The 26769-nt window shown below is 41.6% G+C and overlaps 1 protein-coding gene and 1 long non-coding RNA gene across 10 annotated transcripts in view; one reads left to right on the plus strand and one right to left on the minus strand.

The window, feature by feature from the left end:
- Positions 1–766: 766 nt before the first annotated feature.
- On the minus strand, positions 767–11973 carry LOC311436882. Of its 2 annotated transcripts, none has more exons than XR_014693150.1 (2): positions 11273–11973; positions 767–3613 (listed from the first exon to the last, which is right to left on the minus strand). It is a non-coding gene; the product is annotated as an uncharacterized lncRNA (long non-coding RNA). The 2 variants fall into 2 exon arrangements; XR_014693151.1 differs by lacking the exon at positions 11273–11973 and adding an exon at positions 4701–4941.
- The window catches only part of BANK1 (B cell scaffold protein with ankyrin repeats 1), a 133080-nt gene continuing 118283 nt past the window's right edge, over positions 11973–26769 (plus strand). For 4 of the 8 annotated variants that reach the window (XM_084519430.1, XM_084519429.1, XM_084519426.1 and 1 more), the window contains exon 1: positions 22763–22918. In XM_084519430.1, coding sequence (XP_084375556.1) covers positions 22867–22918 — 52 coding nt within the window. In that variant the 5' untranslated portion in view covers positions 22763–22866. Of the gene's footprint in view, positions 12257–12540; positions 12682–22650; positions 22737–22762; positions 22919–23510; positions 23645–26769 lie in introns of those variants that run through there. The other 4 variants (XM_084519431.1, XM_084519432.1, XM_084519428.1 and 1 more) reach the window with 4 other exon arrangements.

Below are 26769 nucleotides of genomic sequence, written 5' to 3' on the forward strand. Positions count from 1 at the left end.
AGACTACCGTCTGCACCGAGCAAGGAGGGAACTCAGCAAAGGAAACGCATGCGTGTGCTGCATAAAGGTATCGCTTTTCTTTCCAAATATAACGAGGCAGCTTTGGATGTGGGAAGGAGTGCTATGTCTATTCACTTCAAAATATGGCCAATATTTATAGCATTCCTGCAATCTCATTTTTAGAGCTCCGCTTAAACATAATCGTCTGCCATATACATCATTCTAACCGCTTAACCCAAAACCACTTTCCTCCTCAATTTTTCGAGAATAACCAGGAGAGAGGCATACAACCAGTATGTGTAACAAAATCCTGTGTGCAGTATCCACAGACACACATCTACGTACACAGTGTCAAATTTCTACACCTACAAGGGAATAAATAAATACATTAACTTCCTTACAATGAGTCGCTTGAAGCAAAATCAACAAACAAACAAACAAAAAGCCACCACCAACAACAAAAACAACCTTTAATGTATTGCAAACCTGAGCTGCCCAGGTTTTAGTTAATCAAAGACAGGAGGAAAAAAACCTTGTTACAAGGCTCTACAATACATTGGAGGTACACCCACCTGAATATCTGTGACCTGGATGCGAAATAGGTAGCTTATATGGTGTGACATGGGGTTAGTTGGCAAGAAAGGCACCAAATTACTCACAAACAGCACTGCAATTAAGGCATAATAAGTGACTGCCATGAAATCCACTGTCCTGCAAAAAGCATTCACTCCACACGATTGCTGCAGAAATGTTTTAAGCTTATGTATGTGCATATCTCTCTGTGTATAAACACTTTAAGTACATCCATATAAATATATTTCTATGTTTAGACATTTAATTTTGCATCCTTCCACATCTAAAGCTAGCTCCATGTCTAAAGGACCGATCCTATATCCACTAATGCTGATAAGAACCTTCCTGCTGGTTTCAGTGGACTGTATTAACCAGACTGGTTTCAAAAAGAGAGAAAAGATCAATAAAGCACTACAAAATTCCAGAAAGAAGAGCAGTCTGGAATACAATTATGGCATTTTTAGGTTTACTTTTGCTTGGCTTTTGAAGCTAAGCCTTCCATTTCTGGCTGCTTTCATTAAATACTAGGAAACAGACGTTGCACCATGCCTTTCACCTAGGCTGTCTGCCTTGACACTGTTCTTCCTCTTTAAGCAGCCCATGCAACAACCAGAGACAAAAACACACGCCTAAACGGCTGCTCCGTGCGCACCATCATTCTCATTTTGCTGACAACAACCTGGCTTTATCCTTGAGGATTTCAAATATACATCACTGTACACGGTTGCTGTGCACCACTGCTCATCTTCCCTGATTTGTACAGCGTGACGGGTGACGAGGCTCGGAGGAACACGTGTTGGTTTTTCTGCACCGTGGAAGTCGGAGAGTGCTTGCCTTCGCTTTGCAGCTTTTGTTGCATCGCTTGCTTGGTGCTCGATAATCCCCGCGAGCCACGATGCTGGAGCTCCACATCTGAGCCACTTTCACACAGCCCACACACCACTCAGCATCCTGCTGCCACAATAGCTCTTTCCAAAAACCTGCTTTGAAGCAGCATATTCAAAAGGCAAGCCCCACAGAACTGCAGTGTGCTAACAAAAAACCACAACAATTTATTCTGAGGCGTGGGAACATGATGGGAATGTCAGCGTTGCCCAAATCCTTTGATTTCATATCTGCACATGCACCACAAAACCCTGCACAGGAGACTGAAAATAATCTGTTTGCTTATAGGATACTAAAGGAGGTGGGTGAGAGAGATGTATCCAGTGCTCTCACACGCAGGAGTACTCGTGTGCATTCCTGCATGTATGAAGTGATGGAAGAAGGCATGATTTGTGACTGGCAGAGGAGGAAAGCTCACTTCTGTTCTCCCCCAGAGCACAGGGAAGCAGGAAAGAAAGGCACTGGAATTCTGAATTTGATTTTTCCACCATCCAGGCCAGAATGTTGTCCCTGATGGCGTCAGAGGTTCAAAATAAAGGTGAAAGGTACCTTCCATCCTCTGCATCTGAGGTCTTGTCCTAAACTCAACGACCCAGATTCAATCTCATTTCCAAACTTCTTGCTTCTAAGTACTGGAACTTCAGATGTGTTTCCATTAATCTTTGGATCAGCATAATTTTTGACCTTGAAGCCATCCCACTTAGCTAAAAAATGCGCGAGAAGTATTTCGTGAAAGTCACTTTCGATGAACTATGACTCAGTGGCGTGGCTCTGAATCACTGTGGCCCCGAGGGTTCCTCACAGGGTACGACGAGAACAGCTTCTGGTGATGCGGGCTTCCCAGAACATGGCAACAGAAAAAGGGGCAGTGCTTTCCGATCCCCTACAATGCCACATCCTTTTTCACCTTGGCACAGCCCACCCCTTGCCCTCTCCCCTATGGCTGGTACGGGGGAAGAAGGCTGCAGCGAAGGAGATGATGCAGAAAGGAGAAGAGCCTCGAGGGATGGAGGCTCTGTGCTTGGGCTGTGCAGTGAGACTGGCCCCAGAAACCTGCTTTTTTTACCCATTAGGGCCCTTCTGTTCCAACAGCTGCCAACTGGCCAAATACATGGATGCAGCGCTAGGCAACCTACAAGTCCCAGCAGCCATCCCCCCGCAGGCTGACAGAGCATCGTGCCCCAAATCCCTCCTGCTGTTTTCCTTCTTGTTTTCATTCATCTCTGCAAGGGATGCAGAAGATTATTCAGCAGGAAAAAAAAAAGAAAAACTCATTCCAATATTCACTTGAGGGCTGTTTGCCACTTGGACTCCAGTTCAAAACAAGATGCTTGCATATAAGGAGGAGCTCAGGAAGGCAGCTGCTTCCGAGAAAGACAACGGGGGAAATGTTCTTCAGTTCGGTCACCAGCACATGGCACTTACCTGCTCATCTCTAAAAGGAAACAAGTGCATGGCACCCTCGCTGCCCCAGACCAGTTCCCTGGGTGAAATCCTTAAAGATATCAAGGTGAATGTAGACTTACATTCACAAGCTGTACTGCGAGATTACCGATGATTTTTATTTTGCTAATGCATAACTTTCCCTTTTCTTTTTTAGACTGACTTTTGAAAACCTTTATCACTGAGTTCAGTTGTCAGAAACACTGCAGAAAGATCTTTTCCCTCTGTTCCGTAAGCTGATTGAAAAACTCTGTCATTGTCCTTAAATTAAATTTGGGTCTTTCTACAGTGCTGTGAAATCCCTTAAAGAAAATCTTTTAATTAACGTAAACTTTTCACACACAAGAAATAATGATGGAACCTGCCAGCCCTCACACTGAATCTCCTTCCAATTTTTATTTTAATTTAACGTGTGTGCACTTCGGGGAGCTACGTCTGGCTGCGATAATTCCCCTGGAGTCTTTGGAAATTTTGCTTAAGGAGGCTGTGACAAGATCTGGTTCGTGAGACAACAAGCACCTCAGATCTGTACAGGCTTTGAAGGAGGTCCACTCCTCGAGGAACTTCTCTGTTTCCACTGCCAGAGCTATAGGATGTGTGAAGCTCTCATTCTAGGCTGTGCTTTGTAGCTTGCATTTATCTTGATTTGTGTTCTCTCCCTTTTGTAGGAGATTCGTGCCTCTTCTGTGTAATGGTCCCAGCATGAACCATTCTGCCAGCAAAAGTGAAAAGCCACAAAAAACATATATTACTGTAGAATTTACCACTGCTTCATGCACCGCAAACAAACATGCAACTGTCTGTAGGTCTCCATGCAAAACAAGTTAAAAAAAATGATTTCAAGTGCCATGTGGACTGGGGCAGACATTCAGATAGCTGTTAAACTTGTGACTGCAGACATGCTGGATAACAGCTTTTATCATATTTTGCCTTACACGGTGAATTTGGGACTATTTCTCAATTATAGCACATCCTCTTCGGGTTACAAGAAACCCCACAAGCACTGCACATGCCCTAAATACACTCTTTAATATGAATCTACAAGATTTTAGTCATCTAAGATGGGCTGTTTGTGTTTTAATGTAAAAGGAATCGCCACAGACTGTGGCTTGCTGGGTTTACGTGCTTTCTTATCTCTGATTTTACCTCAGAGGCTCAGCTATTAGGCATATCAGACAATTTTGATCGTCTTCACCATTTGCTCTCTAAGCCTCCAAGTGAGAAAGAATCTACCAGGCAAGTACAGCACCCATCAGATAACATTAAAATCCATCGTAAAGAGGGGGTGGGAAGAGAGAGAGGGAGGGAAAGGGAGAGAGAAAGAGATCTCCTGGAGCACACCGTGCCATGTGGGAAATTATATAATCCAGGCGAAGCAGGATATAAATATTTCTTTCTTTATTACTATTTTAAAGAAAATATAACATCAGTTCATTCTTGTTCACGCCTCCTCTTCGTAAAGCAGAAGCTCTGCTGTCCGCTGCAGGAGGAGAAGGTTCTGGGCATTTTGTGTGCTGAAGCACTACCCAGAAATGACAAAAAGGCAGCATTTTATGGCATTCTGCCTGGGCTCCGCACTGCAACACGTTCTCCAGTGGCCTAAATATCAGGGTGTAACTTGGGTGTAGATGAAGATCTTTAGTTTTTAATTAATAATACATGGTGCGGCATCTGAAAGGCTATCTATAATTTATGTCGCAGTGTCTCTAAAGCAGTCATTCATACATTATATATTCCGACAGAAAAATTCTCTCGCTTTTATTTTCCAACAGAAAGTATATTAAGACGTTATTACGTACCCTACAAAATGGATCAGTGCTACCCAGAGCTTCACAGCTCTCGAAAACGTCAGGTTCCGCGGGGTTCCACCTGCCAGAAGAGGCTGAACGTGCAAAAGCAATCCTGACTGAGCATCCCTCTCAACTCTCCCTCCCTCCCGGAGGGCTTTTAAAAACGACGGGACCATTTCTTGGCTACGTGCGAATTTACCCACAGAGAGGCAGGTGATGTGAGAAAAAGAAGTCTATAAAAAGGGGAAGGAAATGATTTAACAATAAGGGGTTTCCAAACTGCACTTAACTGAAGCCAATCATGGTGATATATCACAAGACTCTTGCAAAATAAAGGAAGAAAAAAAAAAAAAAAAGTCATTTTTCAAATTCAACTTTATGCAAAGCTATTACCTAATATGTTTAATATTAACAGTCATTCTCATCACGCTGTCCTATTTTCAAAGCATCCGCCTACATGTGGGCGCTTAAAAAACTAAAACTAAAAATAAAAAATGGATGCTGAACAAGCAACTCTTTAAAGTTGCCTCCAGTGCTGCATTTTCTTCTCCTTTCTCCCCAGTCACATCGCCGCCTGCGCCCCTGCAGCTCTGCCCCACTGGATGCAGCACTAACCCAGGTACCAGCTCTGGCTTCTTCTGACTTGCCCCTCTTCCATGCTCTGTGCACCTAAGTTAGCTTTATTTATGTATTTATTTATTTTTTCCCCAAATTACTGAGATAATCAAGCCGACCTCCAGGGAAGTTGCCGTTTGAGTTTTATTTTTTGTTGGAGAAAACAAAGCAAAACAGTTCCACGCGACCTATAAGCAACCAACCAAGAAGAGAAGCAATATGCCTTCAGGTCCCAATTCTTCCCTTTATGAGCAGAGCCAAGCATTAAGCTGCTCCCACAGGTTTGTTGGGGGTGGAAATAGAGACTGGTCACAAGCGTTTCTGGGCTGAGCCCACTTCTCCTGTTCCACAAAATACCTATTACTACCTCTCAGCACTGCAATTTGAGGATGGAAGGGCTTTTGAGGGACACTATTCGCAGCAGACCGAGGTGTTATCAGACAGCACATTTGGCGTGGCCAGTCTCAAATCACAGCGTATTCTCCCTCCACAATTTGTAGTTCAATAACTAGGACTGCCAACCGACTCGTGGCAGTTATTTTGAGGATTACAGCAATTACACCTCAGTGAATTTCTGCATCATCATCTGTGTCTCGGTTTGATGCCATTTTAGCATATTACAGGATCTGTTTAGCAGGGACAGACCTCTGAAATGCAGCAACCCAGATCCACCCCTCCTTGAGTTTTGAAATATTATTCCTTAATTCTGCAAACCATCCACTTGTGTTAACAGGTTCTGATTATTTCTATCTCTGCTGCCAATCCTTTGTTTCTGTTCTGTAAAGCTGCACCACTGGCTATTTTAAATAATCTCACATGTTTTCCTTCATGGGACTCTAACGTCAGTTCTTTGCTGGGCGGCTGATGCTACAAACTTGTTTTTCTCTGAAATGAAATCAACGAGAGTAAAAAAGAGACGGGGGAGGACAGGACACAACAATAACAACAATTTTATCATGTTTATCAGCCATTCTAAAAAAAGCTCCAGAAAAGCTCCTGCAAATATCTCAGGCAGAGGCAAATATGAAATCTATCTTTGCAAGTAGTTACCTGCGGGTAAATGGCAACGTGATGTATGCCTAAACTGCTTCTGCAACAGGAACTGTTGGATTTTCTCATTAGTTGAAAAGTAAAATATTGGCAAATTAGACTATAATTTTAGCAAAAAAGACTGTTAGGTCGCACGGTCTGTTTCTTCTGTTCTGACAGGACTGAGCTGTTCATTTTGAAGTGTTTTGTACAACCTGGTTTTGAGCAGCTCCAATTAAAAAGTGAATAAAATCATTCCGGTGAAAGGTGCTTTATAATTCCTTTGCCACCTGACAAGTTGTCTTTGAGAAGTGTACCACGAAGTGCTTAAACTTCATGTTATTAGAGAATACTCCTTAATAGGCACATTATTGGCTTCCTCTGCTTGAGTCGTATCTGGAAAGGATTCTTTTTACTTGAAGGATACCGACCATAATCTGGGCTAGATTAACTCTGTGCTCATTACTAAATTAACAGGAGGAGGCTGCAAACCATCACTGTTCTAAGAAGCCTTTACAGTACAGTAAGTGCACCTTGAATGATTACATACAGTCCCCAACAAATCAAGTGTCAGGACTGCATCACGTCACATGGCTACTGAGATGAAAACGGTGCCAGCCCAGGCTCCCAGGCACATCCAAAGAGATGAGACTGCTGGCTGTTGGTTAGGGACGTACATCACTTTCATACTCGTTTCATTACAAACCCAGATATCTCCTGTTGCAACCCCAAACACTGAGGTAAAGAGCCTCATTAGCTCTAAATCACCAGATGCTGCCACAATCCTACAAAGCTGTCCTAAATTTGTCTTTCCCTGTTTGCAACACTTACACTCACTGTGTTTCAAGAACGCGGCTCAAGTATCCCCTTTATCTTCCAGACCATTCTTAATAAATGTAGTTTTTTTTTAATAAAGGATGCAATCATTACTTCTGGGTGCTTCAAGCAGTCACTACTCTGCTAGACATACTGGCAGACGTTCTGACACTTTGAAAAGAACATACAAAGGAAAAAAGAGTAATGTATTTATATATATATGTTTTTATATATATATATATATCAAGGTATGTCCACAGACTTTGAGGAGAGTGAAGAAGGGATAAACTTGACTTTCATCAGCCAAGAATACAGCCCAAAGACAGCGAGTAACCCAGGTGTAACAAAACCAGCACATCTGCACCCAGTGAGGCTTTCAGTGAAGGGAATCAAAGGCAGTATTCTGTTCTTGGGGGTCTGAACTGGCTCAAACAACAACTTTTTGCCTTTCTGGTCATCGTTTTGCTCGTGGGTTGCAGATGGGGAATACAAACCAGCAGTTCATTTATGACCAAGCTTTTCTTATAATCCATCAGCCACTGCTTTGTCTATTTAATGGGATTTGAGTTGAAATCAATTCAATCTAATTTTTTCTAAGAACATCCTGTTGGGCACTACATCAAATGATTTATTAGCAGTGTAGTTCTTCAAGACAGATTTTCAAATAAAGGCATAAAACAACCATGATGGCAGCATTAAAAATTCATATTTACCAGCAATTACCGTAAGATGCAGACAAGACACATCAGGTCTTACCTTTACAAGTATGTAAAAGTCGCCTGCTGCACGGCATTACGTTGTGGTGTTGACTTTCTTACGCTATAAGCTGCATTTGCACTTGCCTCTAATCACACCATGATAAATTCAGTTTGTTGCTACAAGACTTAAATGTCAAGCAACTTGTAGAATTTTAAGCAAAATGTTGAGGTTTAATGTTACCTGCACATGCATGCTAAAAGCTAAATCACAATAATACAAACTGTGTTGCAGAGATGAAGAAAAAAGAAAAGAAAAAAAAAAATTAACAAATTTCATTCTTGCTCTCAGTTGTATCCCTTCAGTGACATTTTTTAATCTACATGGGTGTTATAATGTATCTGAACTGTCTTCAAAACTATATGAAACTCTTCTGTGACCGCCAAGAACACTCCGGGAGGAAAGAGACTTTTTTAATATAACAATGAAATGAAGGATTGTTACAAATCATTCTTGTGACATACTGCCAGTGCTTTTATGTTTCAGGCCACCTATATTTATATTCACTTATATTTCATCTCTGTCGTTAACCAATTTAATCATAATGGTTCTAGAGGAAGACGCTATTCCATTTGCCTCACATGACCTGTTTTTCTCCTTAACTGATGGACATTGTGTACACCAACTTTTTCCTTTGGACTCACATGTTTCCTCCTACATTTGCTTTATTATTTTGGCAAGTATGAACTTAAGTAACAAAAGGATGTTCCCTAGCACTATTTTCTTGCTTCCTTGAAAGCTATCATACAAACTGATTAACACTTTCCTACTTCTTTGATATCTCTTCATAAGATTTAACCAATATTTAGAAATAAATCATGCACTTAGTTTCTCCTTTACTAAACAAGGAGAATAGACAGTCAGCTAAATCCATTTTAATCCCTACAGTAATATCTGATATCAAAATGAAGTATTTATGTGCACAAGTAGATACACTAACATAACTACAATAGGAATCTAAAAAACTCCACGTAAATACAAGCTCCTACTAAGATGCAAAACCAAACCACATCAGCTGAAATGCAATACTCCCAACTGCTTACACCAGCTATTAGAGTAATACTGCCTGTACTGTAAGATACCCTAGCAGTATTATCAGTGAAATTTACAATGAAAGCTGTGAGTAAATGAAGTGTTAATAATGAACTGTGAATAAATCTTTCAAGAGCACTTCAAGCTCTTTAACAGCTGAGAAGTTGTTCAAACCTTAGCAGACCTGTAGGAAACAAACACGGAATATATGCAGCAAGATATACTGGCAACGGACTGAACATCAATTATATCCAAACAAGAAGCCACTATTCCATCAATAGCAGTATATTCACAAAGGGAAAAACAAAAAAAATATTAGCAAGAAATTAGCCTTAAGAAGATTACGGAGTAAGTAAAGCTAAAAAGCATTACAGAAACATATAATTATCCCCAAATGAGTGTTATAAATCAAGTGTAACCTTCCCTCAAAGCACCCTAGAAGTAAATTTAATGAAATTGAAGTTCAAACTTCATATTGAGGGCACCCAGGCAACTTGAACACGACACTTGACATCATGCCAGTGGCATGTTTTTCATGTTTCAGCGTGGATTTTTTTTCCCTCTAAGATAGCATTGTTTCATGACAAGTGCTAAGCTTGCTTAATAATATAACTAGGTTTTCCTTGCTTAGAAATAGTGACCGTTCTTACATCTCCAGCACGAATGATAAATTCCTTGACTTTACGATATATACAAAGCATGGCCATTACCAAGTCAAAGAACTGGGGAAATCTGATTCATTTTCTGGGCTTGTAGAGAGGCCCTCGGCATGAGAGGCTTCACAGCAAATATCAGTTGCCAGCACGAGTCTCAGCTAGGAATATCCAGTCACATGCACACTTTACCTCTCACCTTCATGACCGGGCTGTCTGGAGTTGCAATGAGTCAGAGCCCAGCACCACGCTCCCCGTTACCCCTCTTAGGCTCATCGTTGTCTTACGGAGCCCAGAACCATGGTCTCAAAAACTGTGATGGCAGCAACATCGCCCAGAAAAAGCTCAGCATTTAGACAACACTAATTTGGCACAGTGGCAAAGGCTTAGCAGGTTCAACCAAAAGCACAGCATCACCATACCTGGCCCAACTGTTACCAGGTAGAGGTTAAGGTGCCCATCCCCTGCCAAATGGGTCTGCGTTACACCAAGCAGCCCCTCTGAGAGCTGCACAGTCCTCACAGAAGGCAACTTCTGCGTTACGTTCCCTCTCTATCTTCATTTTCTCAGCAACCTTTCCTGGCTGGACTGCTTCCAGCCTTACCCTGATCACCCTACACTTACTCATCCTTCTTGTTTCACCCCAGATGAGACCTTACCTTCAGCCCATACCATTGCCAGCAACAACACATGCAACCTGCACTGAGTCCCACAAAGTCTCCACGTGGAGCAGAGCTTCTTGCTTTGGATCTCAGCTGAAGGCTCACCTTTCTACCACCAGTAGAAGCCTGCCTGTTGATCGGGTTAAACTCTGAGGACAGCAAGTCCTTCCTTTTAGGACTAATTTCCACTCTGCAGGCTTATTTTTTCTCTCAAAATGGAAATAAATGTACTATTGTAATTCCCTCAGCATTATGTACCCAATTTTTTTAGACTCCCATTGTAGTCATGTCAGTGTATCTACCTATGCACACAAATACTTCATTTTGATATCAGATATTACTGTAGGAATTAAAACGGGTTTAATCAAGTGTCCATTTTTATTTATTTATTTATTTATTATGGTAACGACAGAGTGCCAAGTTCCCCTTTAGTTATTTTTATATTTAACTATATTCACACTTTTTTTTTTTTCTTTTATGAAGTTTTCTTTCTACTGTGATGATCACTGTCACGGCTCAGACTGCTAAAATATCCCTACCACATCCACCCTCATCATCTAACCCACCTTTTAGGAGCAGCAAGCAGCGCTGCCTTGGCAAAGCACTCAGATACCACATTTCTAAATGTTTGATCTTTGACGTATCTCTTCCTCCATTACCAGATATCTCCCTCCTATTCTTCCTGCTCCCAACCCAGGAGCACTGACACTCTGGTGTTGTGTGTCCATAAATACAGCGCTGGAATGCAGTATTACCTAGACACCTGTCACTTAAATGAAACCTGAAGTGAAAAATGAGCAGAAAAGTACAACGGGAGGCATTCCAGGCTCATCCTGATGTACATCTACCCTGACAGGCCCAAAGTCCGGATTTTTCTTTTGCAAATGTAGCCAGAGGTTTCCTCGACGTGGTAGGCCAGGACAGGCCAGAAGTTCACTGAAAGCGCCCACTCGTTAGCAAAAGCACACAGCGGAAAACAAACAAAACCCGCCAACCAACTAAAAAACCAAATTCCTACCTGTGTGATGACAGACACAGGAACAGCTCACGATGATTCAGTTTTTCAGATATTTCAGGTAGACCTGCGGACTGCAGCATGCAAAGGCTTTAAATAAATAGTTCTTTAAGGCCAGCCTCCTGCAGATTTGTGGTTTGTGGTTGATTGCAAGCTGTGAAGGTTTTGCTGTGCTGAGGCATCTGTGAAGACTGCTCATGGATGTGAATTTTCCTTTCTCTAACTGCTTGAATTCACTCTGCTGCCTTTCCTTCAGTTCGGGCTGTGCTTAGCATTTATCTCCTATACGTTGGCCACCTGCATTCCTGAAACCACAACCAGGCAACTTCACCTTTGAAGATCTTTTAAAACCTTTGACAAATTTCTCCGAGATCAGCCACTAGGTGTTACAGTTCTGGTGGGGCAGGGGAACGCAGAGGTTCAGATGGATGAGAAGGACTCACCCATGGGTGAAGCGCAGTCAAAGCTTTGCTTTCTTTGAAAACCAATTTATTTATTATTTTTTTTCCAGAAGGTATTTTCAGCTTTCCTGTAATCTCATTTTAGAGGCAGTTCCTCGTGGGTCTAGCCTTTATTTTAAACTTGAAGGACGCCGTGTTGATCAGTGGTTCCTGACTGAGCTTGAAGGTCAGCATTCTCACAGGCTGCTTTTAAAATTGTTGATCTTCCCACATCAGAAAGTTAATAATCGTTAACCCAAAGGAGGCGTTCAACCACCCTGGGCCAGAAACACCTTCCCCGGGCTGGGAAACCTCCATCCTCAGGGCGTTTTCCACACAAGGCGGCGTCTCCCCGGGGCGACAGGGAGCAGGTGGAGGAAGTTTCAGCGAGGGCTCCCCTCACGCTCCAACCACCGGGTGGAGCCGGGGGCGGCCCCACGCTTCCGGGCCGCCGGCGGCGACCTCGGCTGTCGGGGCAGCGTTTTGTGCCCCGAGGGAAAGAGACGGAGAAGGACAGGAGGCGGCCACGGCGCCATGCGGCCCGCAGGTCGGGGCAGGGGCGACTGGGGCCAGCGCCTGGCGACGGGCGGGCTCGGGGGGCACGAGGCTGCCCCGCTGCGGCCGCCATCTTGTGGCCGGGGGGCGAGGGGAGGCAGCGAGGGGCTGCAGGGTGAAGCCGCGGGCACGAGGGGAGAGAGGAGTGTTTTTTATTTATTTATTTATTTGTTTGTTTTATTATTATTATTTTCTTTCTTTCTTTGCCCCGTGCAAAGGAGGGTGTAGCTGTGGGTTTCCCCCAGCGTCGTCCGTGAGGGCGCGGGCGGCTGCTGGCAGGGTGTGAAGGTGGCGGCTGTGGGGAGGTTTGTGTGGCGCAAGGCGCCCAGAGGCACCCGGTGTCCAAGTTTTCCGTGCTGTGCTGGCAAGCGGAGAGCTCATCCCTGATATTTCTGGAGAAAAGTGGGTGCAAAGTTGGTATGTAACTTGTTAATACGGCTAGTCCCTGTCAGTTTTTTCCCCTTTTGAATATTTCCAGTGATTGATGCTACTTCTGTGCACTTTTCCTGACAAGTTATGCAAAAGTCTTTTTTTGAGGAGGCTGCTCTTAGCACTTCGAGGTGATTTTAGATAATTTTTCCTTGAAAATAGTCCTCAGTGTGCCCATTATTGTCTTGCAGTACATAACGCAGCTTCTCTGACGAGCGGGAAGTCTAGCACTGAGAAGTTAGGAGGTGACAGAAAAAATGTTGTATGGGCACCCTTATTCTGTCCTACATGTATGGCCATGCTAGGATAGAGTCTTAATTAGCTAACAGTGTGCTATGTTATTAATTAAAAATTGATTACCCTTTTTCAGTCTCTCAGCAGTCACTACAGTATCTAGCCTTATAAAGCTGTACGGCAAATACCTGGTATGCCGTACACGGAAATATTAATTTCCTTATTTATGTTTTCAGTGGTTTCTCACGTTATTTTCGTGCCTCAAAACCACTGGCATATATTTTGTCGCTCCCTTGGTAGATGACGGTGTGTTATCATTCCATTTACAAGTGGAAAAAGCTGATAAAAAGATCAAATGATTTACAAAAGTCACATGTAAACCAGTGGCAGGCCTGAACAGGAATCGGGAGCCCCTGTCTCCCAGTTCCTCTGTTCGTTCTTCCCACTCCTGTTTCCTTATTCACAGAAATGCTGTGAGCTTACTGCTCCCATTTTCTTCAGATAAATTTGCAAGGCTCAGCAACGCTTAAATCAAACCAGCAACAGCAAAGCTGGGCTCTCAGAGGGGAAATGAAAGATGTGTAGCCAGATGCCAGAGGTTTGGCTCAGTTGACTTGCTTGTGGCAGGGAGTTTGGCTTTATCTTTGCAAGTCAGGACTATATTTTATCCTAATTTTATGAATGAGGAATCAAGAAAGAGATCTGAAGGCCTGTCTCTGCAAAAGTGACTCAGTACTTTGGTTGACTGGTCTGGCTCACCTTTTTAAATGAGTGCTTTAATTGTCGAGACAGTTTCTTCAGAGTACCTTATATTTTGTATCATAATACCAAAGTAACCCTATTATTTATTAATTATCAAGTGCAACGTTCAAGTGATATTAGCAGCGCAAGCTGTTGCTACCTATTATGCTTATTAAACAGATGAAAACACTAGGGAAGAAAGGTGAAGTGGCTTTCCAACCTGTTGTATAATAAGTCAGTTGTAGATAAAATATCAGAATTCAGGAGTGCTTTGATTGCTCCTCAAAGCTGGCTGTAAAATGGATATGGTTGTTTTACTAGGATCTGGCCTTTGATAAATGGGATTTTCTATCTAGACTCTACTTGCAGCATCGCAAGCTTATTTTAAAGAAAAAAGTAGCGTGCATGAGCAAAACTACATCTTTAATAGCATTTCTAAATATGCATTTTACTGTCCTAGTTATTAGGCAGTTATTTCTGTGTGGTAATGATCAGTTATATTCTGATAATCACACACACTTCCTTAGTGGTCGCTGTATATAAATGACAGTGTGCAATTGTGCATGACCTGGGGATGTACAGTTTAAGGTTTGGCTTTTGATGAATAAAGGCAGTCAGATCCTAGGTATGCATGTGAAATCGCTGCAATAATTGCTGAGCAAATACAGCAGAGCACCACAGAGGCATGGCAGGTTTCCCAGCTGCTTGCAGCCAGTTCCACACATCGACACTGGCCGGGAGACAAGTAGCTGTAGGCTCAGGCAGCAGTGGATATGGTGGACTTCTACTCTGCTGTCATTTGTCTCTTGGTTTTTTTCATGTATTGCTCTGCACAAGCCTCATTCTCCACCTGGGACTGCCATACACAGACTTCTCCCTTGCAGCTTTACAACAGCACCAAAGCTTTCTTACCACACTGAAAAGACATCTTTTTATTTTTTCCTGATGGACTTCCTGGCTGTGAGGTACAAGTTGCTGTGAGTGCATTGCCCATGGCTTAGTCACACTTGAATCTGAAAACTCAGAGTGCACCGTGGGTGAGACGGTCTTGTTGCTTGTCAGTATTTTGTAGGAAACCCTAGTCTAGAGGAACTTCTTCGTACAAATTCAGCTGAACATGCTGTACCTAGTCAAGGTAAAACATCCGTAATGCCTGATCCTTGATGACACCTGTCTTCACTTGAGATGAGAGGTACTGACAGGATAACTTGCTAGTGGCTGTGTCATGTTCGAGTTATCACTCCCTCCATACTCACGAAAATGAGTGGCACCACTGAGATCTGCCATCGTGCACTCTTTATGTACCTGATGTGAATTTCTGTGCCTCCAGGTGTTTCTGGGACAATATTTACATGACAAGGGAATCTAGAAGGTGAATAAACACAAATAATACTTGATTTTGTTTTTTCTTAAGAATTAGGGGTGGCCTCATTTGTAGCAGCCTTAAAGTTTTTTAAAGACCTGCACTTCTAGGGACAAAATAGTCCTCAGGCTATGACTCCCTTCAAAAATATAAGGGGTCTAGTGGCAGAATTTTGCAGTAGATTTAGCAATCACATAATGTGAATTATTAACACTAATAACGTCTTAGCAATTTGAGTATCAAAGAAGCAAGTACTGGAGAAATTGCTGTCTTCCATTTACAGTCTTAATTAGAAAGGAAGTTCCTATTTTTTTGTTGATGAAATATTTTGATATTTCTGCAGAGACACAAATACAATGTTCAGATACTTTAAAGCTGAAATTTGGCTCCTTAAAAGCTAGAAATGGAAATCTTCGCTGTGATAACGAGTTATTCTGACATGTACTCCAGATGCAACATTTACAGATGAGTCTGTTGGCTAGGAATTGGAATACAAAATTCTAAAAAGATACTGAATGAGGAAGAAGAAAAGCAGCTGCCGTTACGCTTTGATACTCAAGAACCTTGTGAATAACACATAGCAATTGTTGACCCTCAGAAGTGTTGGGTAGCTGATTCAGGTTCAAAAGTTGATCCTAACAAGATGTTTCCCTATGTGAATCCTCTCCAGCCTCCCTTCTCTTGCGCACTAATTACTGAAGCTTACCTATAAGCAATTGACCACCCACATTTGAAAGAGCATATCACTGCTGCCACAGTAAAGGCGAGAGAAAGAGCAATTATCTCAGCTTCTGAAAAGAAGGTTTATGTCCAGGGACTGGAGAACTACCGTGTCACCGTTTCCTTTTCAGTGTCTCTCTTGGAGCTGATCTTTGAGCATTTATTTAGCTTCCATACCCTGTTATTGGCTTGTAGGGAGTAAAGAACATTTTACCTCCTCTAGAAGGCAATAAGCACGAGTGCCACAATGCGAACAGCAGCAATAGTTTGTGATATATAATTACATATTCCTGGGAGGTCCAGTCATTTCTGGCTATCATGAAGAAAATGAAGTTTCCCTGACCTCTTGTGTAAATTAAAATCAGGCAATTAGAATATGATCTGTGATAAACAGCTAGGTTTTACTAAGTGTAAACAAAAGTTGTAGTAGGTTCAAAATGATATTTTAAATATCTAAGCATGCTGAAACTGCCTTGAAGGTAAGACAGAAATCACAAATATAATTTAAACATTAAATTGGTGTCTATGGCATGCAATAATTATTGATTATTATTTAGTGTCCATTGCCTCCCTGCATAGTAAGAAAGCAAGGCTTTGTGTTAACTCCTCAGAGTATAATTTATGCTATCACAGGGCTGACACTTAAGTAAACAGGTCTTAAGTACTCCCATCATTACTCTGTTTTTCAATGTTTCTGTGTGTACAATTAAATTAAGATAAGATTTATGTGATTGATATAGCTCAAGCCAAGCTGAGTTTGGAAAGCATGCTTTTGCTTTCACATCAGATGCTTAACAGATGTAAATGACTCGAAACTTTACCCAGATAAAGTAGCTACAGTTTGTGGTTGTGGTTCACTGCTTCTTGTCTTTGCTCAGCACCCCGAGCTTACATTTTATACAACCCATTGCCAACTGATAACTATTTGTTGTTGCTAAATATTAATTACAACAAACCTACAACAGTATGTACAACTTAAACTTGTAATCCCTTTTAGAGGTCTTTTGCGAGTTTTCATTTATCGTAAGAACTACTCAGAGGTTTTGCCTAACTATAGTCTGTTTTGCCTGTCCCCCTTCAGTGACACCCAGCTAGATACTTTCCTCAGAGATTGGTCACCCAGGTGTGCTGCCTGAGCATTGAGAGAGCATTCAAAACCTGAAGAACGCAGCAGTGTGCGCTGTGAATAGAACAGGAAAGCAAACTTCCTTTTCCTTTCTTCTTGCTCATGAAGACAGTATCAGCATATATGGGAACCACGAGTAAATGGCAAGTGTTAAACAAAATGCTACGGTTTCTCAAAAGCTCACAGTGCCAGGTGGTTGCCATTACTTTGGGGAGGTGAGCTTTGTTCTATCAACTTGGAGGGAAACGAAGTTTCTGTTTATTTCTGTATTGGTATGAGTTGCTTCTGCTGCCTGTTTTTGAAATTGACTTCAACTTGGTCCTTAGTGCCATCTTATTTATAAGAGAAATGCTGGAAAATTATTGTTAATGTTCAGGGAGATGTAGAAAATGCATCAGACTTCTGTCAAATCAGACAAAAATTTGTACAAATAAACCTAAGTACAGGTCTCAAACTGTGTCAAGCAAATATAATGCAATTCTGAGAAGGGCAGAAAAAGTCAAGTACTCAGGGTGCTGTAATAGTGTGAAAAAAGCAGAGGGTATGTCTTCGCAGAGCGATTCTTTGCTGTGCAGATAGACCCAGCCTAAATCTAGGGAAAGAACGTGGCAGTTCTGGCAACAGGAGCTCCTTCAGTGGGATGCTGCACAGGCTTGTGTTTTTTTTCAGTGGTTATGGTAGCTCACTCAAACTTACTGTGGGATCTTGATGTTGAATGACTCATTTTAAGACTGTGATAATATTAAAAATAAAGGGAGGACAATGTCCTAAATTAAATGGCTTGTCTGAGATCACATAGAAAACTAGGAAGGATGTCCAGCATACGAGTGCCTTAACGTTACATACTCCAAACTCGCGCCTCTAAGTAAGAAAAATAGGATGAAGGTGTTGTAATAGCAGTAACAGTGAGATAGTAATGATTGCTTTTAACTGCAAAATCATTTCAAAGCCTGTCCAAGTTTCTGCAGTCTTTTTGAGCATCTGTGCAGAACTGGGCACGGGGCTGGCATGCAGCGTGTGATGCAGGGCTTAGCTTTCCTCTCCAGAGATGCTCTGTGAGGATGCCGAGGTCAGAGTGGAGATGGCTCCACAAGCACCCATTCTGCCTTCCTGGGGGCTGATGCGGCAGCACCTTTCTCAAAACGGATCTTAAGAGCAGTGGATTTTTCTTGGAAGGTGTCTTGAGCATATCCGGCTCTGTTGCTGTGCTACCCCATGATTTTATTGCTACAGTTCAGATCTGTGTTTAGATCGAGTACTGATGGATACAGCAGTGTTTCAATGTGGTTATTGATAAGTACAATGTGATTGTTGGGAGGCAGAAACAAAACAAACAAGCGAGTGGAATAAAATGGGTAAACTGGTAAAATTTCACTGGTTATCAGTTGGCATTTTAAATACTCCTTTGGGTCTGGTAAGTGTGACGTGCATGTGTTTGTGCAAAAAGTGTGCTTATACTTAATTGCATCCTTTAGAAAAAGGGAATAGGGATTTTTAAGTGTGTGTTTAAGGTCTAGTGACAATTTTTGTAAGGCTGTGAAGTTGAAATGCAGCACCTTTATCAAATTGCTTATTTTATACCCTTTTACCTACTACTGGGGAACTACTGGGAACTGCTTCCAGGGAGTTCCTGAATTTTGCCGATTTTCATAGCTGAAAAAAGAATCGCAAGTATTTTCTGCTTTTCCACTTGAATGCCTTAGTAGAAGCTGATACTTCTTAATTCCTTCAGTTCCTAAGAAAACTTCTGCTGCATTTGAAGTCCGTAGCTCCTGGATACATGTCTTGCTTTTCTCTTTGCTGCTGTGAAACATGCTCTCTAGCAGTCTCCAGGTTTTGCATGTGACTGTGGGGTAAGGAATTTGGAAGGAGACTGTATTCGTAGGTCTAAGGTTCTCCATCTAAGTCTATTTAGCAAAACTTCTTAAAAATCACTAGGAAAGCATGCATGTCGTCAGCTAGGAGACTTTTATGCCTGTCTTGTCTTTCTGCTGAAGTCCTACTGCAGCTTCTGTTCAGTTCACATTCTTAGTGGTTTTGGTTTGTTTTCATTGGTTGGCTGTTTTTTGTCTTCCTTCTCTGGACAACGTCAGAGGTGGAAAGGGAAAGAGGCTGCCTAAGTGTTGCCTTGATACCAAGTTAAGATGCCAGTAGATGATAGCGTAGCCATACCTAGAAGTGAAGACCTCATCCTAAATCCCCTGCTTTAGACATATGATATTCACCAGTTAAGATTATTCGTATAAGAAATAAAGATAGCATCCCACTAAAAGACAACACCACCTCCTTTTGCCCCCCCAGCCTCACTGAGATGCTGCCAAGGCTCCAACGCACTCAAGTCTCTGTGAGAATACACACACAGAGCCTGTGGTGCCTTGCTGTACTTTACCCTTCAAGTTTCTCAGCGTGGAAATGTGCCTGTGTTCAGTCTCTTGAACAAAGCAAGCTATTTTCCTGTCAGAATGTAATGAAGTAATGATATTTTCACTTGCCATTGATCATTATATTTTCTTCCAAATAATAAAAACACTGAACAGTACTTTTTTTTAAGTTGTTGTCCACAGCACCGGGGGAATGTTAACACATGAGGAATGAATAACTGGAGGTTTTTTTTTACTGTATTCAATGAAAAGGGGTTTTGTGTGTGTGTTTTCTTTTTTTTTTAATATAAGATGAGAGGTATGATTGAAATAGTGTTATTTATTTCCTAATGGCAGCCTTTGGAAAAACACAGAAAGATGTATTGAATGGTGTTTACAAATTGAACTTCTAAGAAGTAGAACAATATATATGTTAAACATATTTTCGTATGGTACACCCTTTTATTATTCATCCTTTTCATTTATTCATGAAACATTTACAATTTAAATAACTGAAGTGAAAAACTAGTCGTCTGCCTGGAGTGAATCAAACAAGAACAATTTAGAGCAATTTGAGGATGGAAAATAAGAGCCCCCCTCTTAGGTAAAGCTGGTGTCTTGGCGAGGGGGGGGGAAGGCTAAATACAGCACAGGCTTCAAAGCAGTTTAATGCTGAGGTGATGGTAGGCAGTAAAAGAAAACAAGCAGTACTTTTGTCAGCAGCCACATCTATGCTGCTGGTCCTTGGATTTTAAGATTTGTATTTCAGAACTCGTTGTAGTCACTTGCTGTTTGATAAGCTATAATTTGTCTGAGTGGCAGAAATCTGTTTTAATTAACAAACAATACGAACAGCAGGACAGGTATCTTCTGGTTTTGATTAGCTTCCTTTTAACATATGATATATAACAAGAAACTGGTAGATATGCAGTATAAAATCCTTTGTGTGAGCGTCTTATCTAAGGTTTTGTTACTAAGAATTTTTTCAAGTGTGTGCAATAGCATTCAAATCAGCTCTGACTGTAACAGCAGCCAGGAGTATGTGCTTGAGTTACGAGGATGGAGAATCCTCAGAGGGTGGCCAATGCAGCTAGCAGCCTAACAGCAGGCTTACGCCCCCCCAGAGCAGTTCTTCCCTTTACAAACTCAGTTTTGCTGAGCAACTAGAGGAGCTGGCTGAATCACATCTAACGTGGTTGCACCTTTACAGCTGACTTTTAAAAAAACAAGCAATAAAAAAGGAAAGGAAAAAAAAAAAAAGGTCCTCTGAAAAACAGCTGATTGATAATCATCATTTTTTAAACACTGTTTCCTTGTTCAAGGGAACTGAAATAAGCAAGCATGTGATTTGAATTGAGACCTGCGTTTACTTCAAAGCAAGTCTCTTAGGCCTTTAAGGAAATAAGGAAACCAAATAGACCACACGAGTTTTTTATGGATCCCTAAATGGTTTTAGCTATGTCCAGAACATCATTTCTAGCAACTTAATCTTAATTTTTAATGCCTGAAGATAATTTACATTTCAAATTTATCTGTCTCTTAAATAGTGATTTTTAAAAGGCAAGGCTACATGAACAAAACTTAATAAAGATCAAATCAAATAACAAAAAAAAAAAGTCTTGATTAGAAAATATGTTTAATAGTATCTACAAAATCTAATAAAATGCATAAAATTCAATAGACCCTCTCCCCCTTTTTTGACTTTCTAGTCTGCTACTAGAGCATTTCAGGGACTCTTTGGTTTCTGTAGACCTCTTCCCTGTGAGAATGTAAGGCCAATGCCCAGCTAGGGCACGGCACAGTAGCTCTGTTTAATCAGTGAAGCCTTTTTGATACACACCATGGGAGGGAATTTTTCCAGTGATTTTTGATCGCAGCTGGTTTGAAGGTTATCATATTTGCATGCTGTTTTTGTAACTTTGTAATCTTATCATCAAAACTTCCAGATTTGTTTCTCTCCTTTGTTAATTTTGTTCCCTGTTCAAGATTAACCATTTTAGAGGAGGCCAAATCTAATTTGGGCTTGAATGCATGAAACAGATTCTGCAGTAACTGAATCAGGGGAAAAATATTGTGTGTGAAAGTTTAAGGCAGATCCTACATTTTTCATTTTGGAAAGAAGTGTTGTCTGCTCACAGGGTACGTTCAGGACAGATGCATTTTAATTTTCTTGGAGCACTCTTGCCAAATTAGTGTCAGGTGGTTTTCTACAAAAGCTTAAAAACAGCTGTTTCATTGGCAAACTGGCAGCCTATATTTCAATACTGAAGAAGTTTAGGGAATTCATTAAAAAGGCAATCCATATTCCTGGATTTTAGCTTGCAAACAGATCACGTGTACCATAAATTTTGTACTCCCACATGCTACTAAGTCCATCCTGTTCATTGTGGATGACATATAATCATCATTATTAAATTTGTACACAGTCTCTTCTTTAAATCATGCCTTAACAACAGCCTAAAAAGGCAGAACCGTACTCTGAAGCTGTGACAGCAAACTCATTGGATTTAATGTTTCAGAGCCTTAAATGAAAAGCTAATCCTTTCTTATTGGAAATAAAGGGTTGAACACTAACTGTATTTAAGATATTCTAGAAGTAAGTTGTACTATTTTATCTCTCACAATTACATCACATATGGCCACTGCAAAATTTAAATTGTACAAAAAATATACAAACTCTCTTCCAAACAGTTGGTTTTGCTTTGTTATACTGACAAGAGCAAAGTTTTAACACCCTAGTAGTTAATGTAGTGGTACTGATGATAGTTACGAATCTAAGTCTTTATTAAAGAAGTAGGATTCTTTAGATGAGTGTTCATAAACTTGAATTCCTCTCTTTTAAAAGCCGTGTTTCCTCAGATTGATATCAGATCAATGAAACGTTTCACAAGAGATTTAAAGATGGTCATTTTTTTGAAGATGAATCTTGGACATGTGTTCTTCCTGGATAATTCCATTCTTAGTGTAGTTTGCAAGCCCTATTCACTGAATTGTCATGTCATAAGAAGCATTTAGTTCGGTGTTTTATTTGGTTGTAGCCCTAGATAGCCAACTTGGATACCTGCAAGTGAGTCAGACGCCACCCCAGCCAGCTGTCTGCACCAGCTACGACTCCAGTGGAAGTGGCTGTGTTCACAAGCATTGCTTGAGTCGCCTGCTTTGGTACAAGTGTGGGAGTGGGAGCTCAGCTGCAGGTTTAGCACTGAGTGCAGCAACCAAACTGGTGGTTGCTCTCAGGCTGTACTGTTGCGGATGTCTGCGGTGGTAAGTAGTGCTCCTGACAGAAAGGGAGTTGTAGAGGCCAGTGGTGAGTGTTAGGGACCTGAGAGCCACACAGCTTACATTGACAGGGGGCTTATTTTGGACTCACTCCAGCCTAGCGCTGTGGCATTAGCAGGTGGAGCACGTTGGGTGTGATGCTGAAGCAGGTGTTCTGCTTTAGTTTAATCTGAGAGGTTTTTGTGCTCCTAGGCCACTTGGTGAGACGAAGCAAAGCACGGTAAGTGAAGATAAATATTAACATAAACTCACTCTAAGCCATAACTGTTGCTGCAAGTGGTAGTCATCCCTTCGGCTTAACTTCAGAGGCTTGGGTTTATCCCGTGCTTCATTCTCCTTGGTGGCAACAGATGCATTTAGGCAACTGCAAGGCAAAGCAAGCTGGGGAGTTGATTGGGAGTGGTGAGTAAGTTGCTGCAATGTGTGGTAGAGATGTGAAGGGCTGCTGCTTTTGGTAGCCATAAAAGTTGTGCGTTCCTTTGTGCAATTAGAAAAGTAATCTGTAGCAAGGGGAAGATGAAGGATGGTCAGTGTAAAATTCAGAGGGGGGAATGTAAGGCTGCACACTATTTCACATCTGTACTAAACATGCAGCCGGGTATTGCTGAGCTGCTGGCATGGGTAGTGTGTTAAACTGCTATGTTGAGTCTTAGATTAATGTTACTGCAGTAGCTGTACAAAGAAGAGGGATAGATCTGTAACAGCTTCAAGCTGTTTTCTTTTGAGATTTTTTTTTTTTTCTAGATATTCAAGAGAAATGTAAAAAAAAATAAAAAAAAAAAAAATGGTTATATATAGGTAGGTTTTGTATTTATAGATTTTGTAAAACCATAAGAGGCTCAGTCCTGTACTGTCCTATCCCTCTCAGCCTTCTGAGTTTTACTATATTTGAACAACACAGACTGTCTGACTGTAATGAGTTATGGTTTAACTTGATCTCAGAAATGGTTCAAGAAGGATTTGTTTTCTGTCCCTTCTAACTAGGCATGAAAGACAGTGTGCTTGAAAAGCTAAACTACCAGTGAGATACTTTTCTTCCAATTCACATAATGATGTAGGCAGTTTGCTTGTTTCTGTCCCACACTGAGGATGCATGTCAAGGACAGTGAAGTAAGGTGTGCACGTAAGGTATGCAAAATCCATTTACAAGAACCTGAACGTGCAGAACTTCCAACTGCTTCGCTTCCAGGAGGCAGCCCGTTTGGTCAAAGGCAGCAGTAGATTTGTTAAGTCTTTCTGCGAAGGCTGTCCTTTTTGGGGAGGACCCAAAATTGAGAACTTCCCAACTGGGTCTTATTTTGGGACCAGTAAAAATTGAGAACTTGTATTTTGCAAGGGGAAAACACAATTGCATGTGTTAAACATCCAGCAAGCTTATCTGCTTGGTGTAAAACGTCTGTAGAATCTCAAGTAAGCTTTACCAGTATTTGGCACTGCAGCTAATTTTGCTGTACGGTGGAGGAATTGTGCAAAGGCAGGCTTGCACTCGTGTGACTGATTCAATTTCATTCTGTCTGATGGGCAGAAAAAAAAGTGCTTTGTTATATAGCTGGTGTCTCGAATGTTTGTCTTAAGGCAATAGAGGGGAAGCTGAGGGAGGTTTAATATAGAGAAGTCCGCTTTCTATTGAGGTTGTTGCTGAACGTATCCGAAGTTGTTTAATTTGTCTTGGTCTAACTCACTGTTAGTTTTGTCGGTGCCCATTCTGTGAAGCTACCCATTTATGGAATTAATTTCTGTTTCACTTGCTTCCTTCTGTGTGCATCATTACTATGAATGCCGTTTAAAAGGCCAATAGGAAAGCGTAAAGTGTTTGTCCAACACCGATTTAGGCATTTGTCTTGGGTTGCGGGTGGTTTGGGGTTGTTTGTGAGTTCGTTTGCGTTGTTGCTTGGTGACTGTCACATCTGTCAGAAGGGGACGAAAGAAATGAGCTGAAAACAGGGGACATTCTCAACTACGACTCGAAAGCTTAAACATGTTATACATTTAATAGGAACTGCTTCTCACAGCTTGTCTAATTTCTGGATGAACACTTACCGAAATGAGATGTGTAAAAATAGATTTAAAACCTGTCTGCAAAAAAAAAACAGAAGATCAAGCTGTTTGATTTATGGGGTCTTAGGACCCCTCCCTGGATTCTCTGCTGACTTGTGGCAAAGGAAACATGCAGTCTTCGAAACCCTAAACCAATGTGGGCTTTGAGTGCTCTGAGAGAGGTTTTTACCAAGCAGATTTCCTGTGGCAATGTTAAGCTGTGACAGTTGGGCTAATCTTTGGCTAATTCAATGAATTAGAAAATTCCCACTTTCTGATTTGAAAGAATGAGAGAAAATTCCCATTTTCTTACTTGGAACTAATTAGAGGCAGGGATTTGAAAGAAACAATGGAATCAATGTTGCAGGGGGAAGAAAAAAAAGCACCAGAAGGCAGAAGAAAAAGCAAAGAAATTTAATTTGAATGAGGAGAGTTTAAATGAAATTAATCCAAGAATCAGTGGGGGAAGCCAAGGTAGGAACATCTAGAGAGATCCCAATAGGTGATGAAAGAAACACTGCCAGTGGGAAAGAATTAAAGTGAATGAAAGGACAGCTCTAGTGGTGGTTGTTTCTGGTAGCAACAGCATCAGTTAAAGCAAACCTGATACAGCTTGTCCAGCTTTTCATCTAGCCTTAAAGACTTGCTTCACAGCCCCCAGAAAAAAATAAAATAAAAAATAAAAGCTGTGTGTTAGTTCAGCTCTTTGTACTGCATTATGGAATATTTTTCTCTTTGTGATTTGTTACTGTCTAAAGCAGTTCTGAGTTACCTGATTACATTCTGCTAAAACCTGCAAATGGCCTGATTTGCTCTCAAGGAAGTGCCTATAATGACACAAAATTTTGCCTCAGTGGGATGGTAATAGCAGAGGAGATGCACCCTGAAGCAGAGGATTGAGCTCTGACTTCTACAGCCCATGTTTTTGTACAGGGGAGGGAGGATACAGTGATAGCTGTTATCCTCCTGTTCGTATTCCCAAGGCAGCAGGAACCTGCCTGGCTCCATGTTCCCACTGTTACTGCAGGGAAGGTCAGGGGAATTTCTTTAGAGAGAAAGCCTCCAAGATCAAGCCAAAATTTATCCCCTTCAATTTGTAGGAAGCTTGTTTGCTGTCTTGAACTTCGTTTTGCCCACTCCAGGCCTCGCTGAGCTTAATGAGAGCGATGAAGACAGGAGGCCTGATGTCGTACTGATGGAGCAAGCACTTGTTCTCCCTAACAACTTAGCAATTAGCAGTGGAAGGTGCATAAATGATGGAAATGTTCTTATTGCATCCTAGTTAAATGGGTATTTGAGAATAGGCGTGCAGCCACTCTGCTGGCTGATGCAGTGGCAGCAGGAATGTCCCATGCTTTAAGATAATTGCTTTAATTGAAACAGGTGTGCCACAGTGCTGCGGCAATTTAGCTATTTTGTGATCTCACTCTAAAGTTTACAAGCAGGCTTTTATAATTTTCATTTCCATTAGTGGAAAGTCTCTGAGAAGCAACATGACTTACTTGAAAACGTTTTCCATTATCTGCAAGTATTTCTAAAGTGCTCTGCGCTGTCCTTCCCGCGATGGATCCATTTTGGCTTGCTGCAGGGGATTTGCCTTGCAACCCAGAGCTGGAGGTGCATTTTGAGATGCATTTACTGGATTTGTGTCAGGTGTGCTGACTGGGAAAATCGATGCGTTCAGGATGGGTGAGGGGCAGCTCGTTATGCCAAGGCTGCCGATTAGCACTGAATTAAATGGTCTTAGTCTGCTTCCAAATGTTGAATTGCAGGAGTTGTTTAGAGTGCTAGGCAAAGCGGTCTTCTGCATTTCCTTACATCATCTTAAGTGATCCGAGCAAGCAGCATGAAGAGATGAATGGATGAATCCTGCTGAAAAGATTGCACAGGAGCCAAGAGACTAAAGATCTTTTGCTTCTGGAGTCTGATTTGAGCTAGAGCTACTTAGTAGGTGTGCTCCTCGTTCCCACCCGACATGCAGCCCAAATGGAAATGAGTTTTCCTGGGATTACAAGAAATATTTTATAAATCACTGTGCAAAGATGGGAGTCTGGACCTCTTACGCTCTTGCTTCTCATGCTGCATTTTTGTCATTGTGTATGACCCTCGGCTATACCCATAGTTTCAGCCTGAATTTTGAAAGGAATGGAGTGGGGAGAGGAGGGGAAGCAGAGGAGATGCCTTGGGAGGGGGAAGCAAAACTCCTAGAGTTTGAA

This window comes from Aythya ferina (genome assembly GCF_964211825.1).
Source record: "Aythya ferina genome assembly, chromosome: 4".
NCBI classification, from domain to species: domain Eukaryota; kingdom Metazoa; phylum Chordata; class Aves; order Anseriformes; family Anatidae; genus Aythya; species Aythya ferina.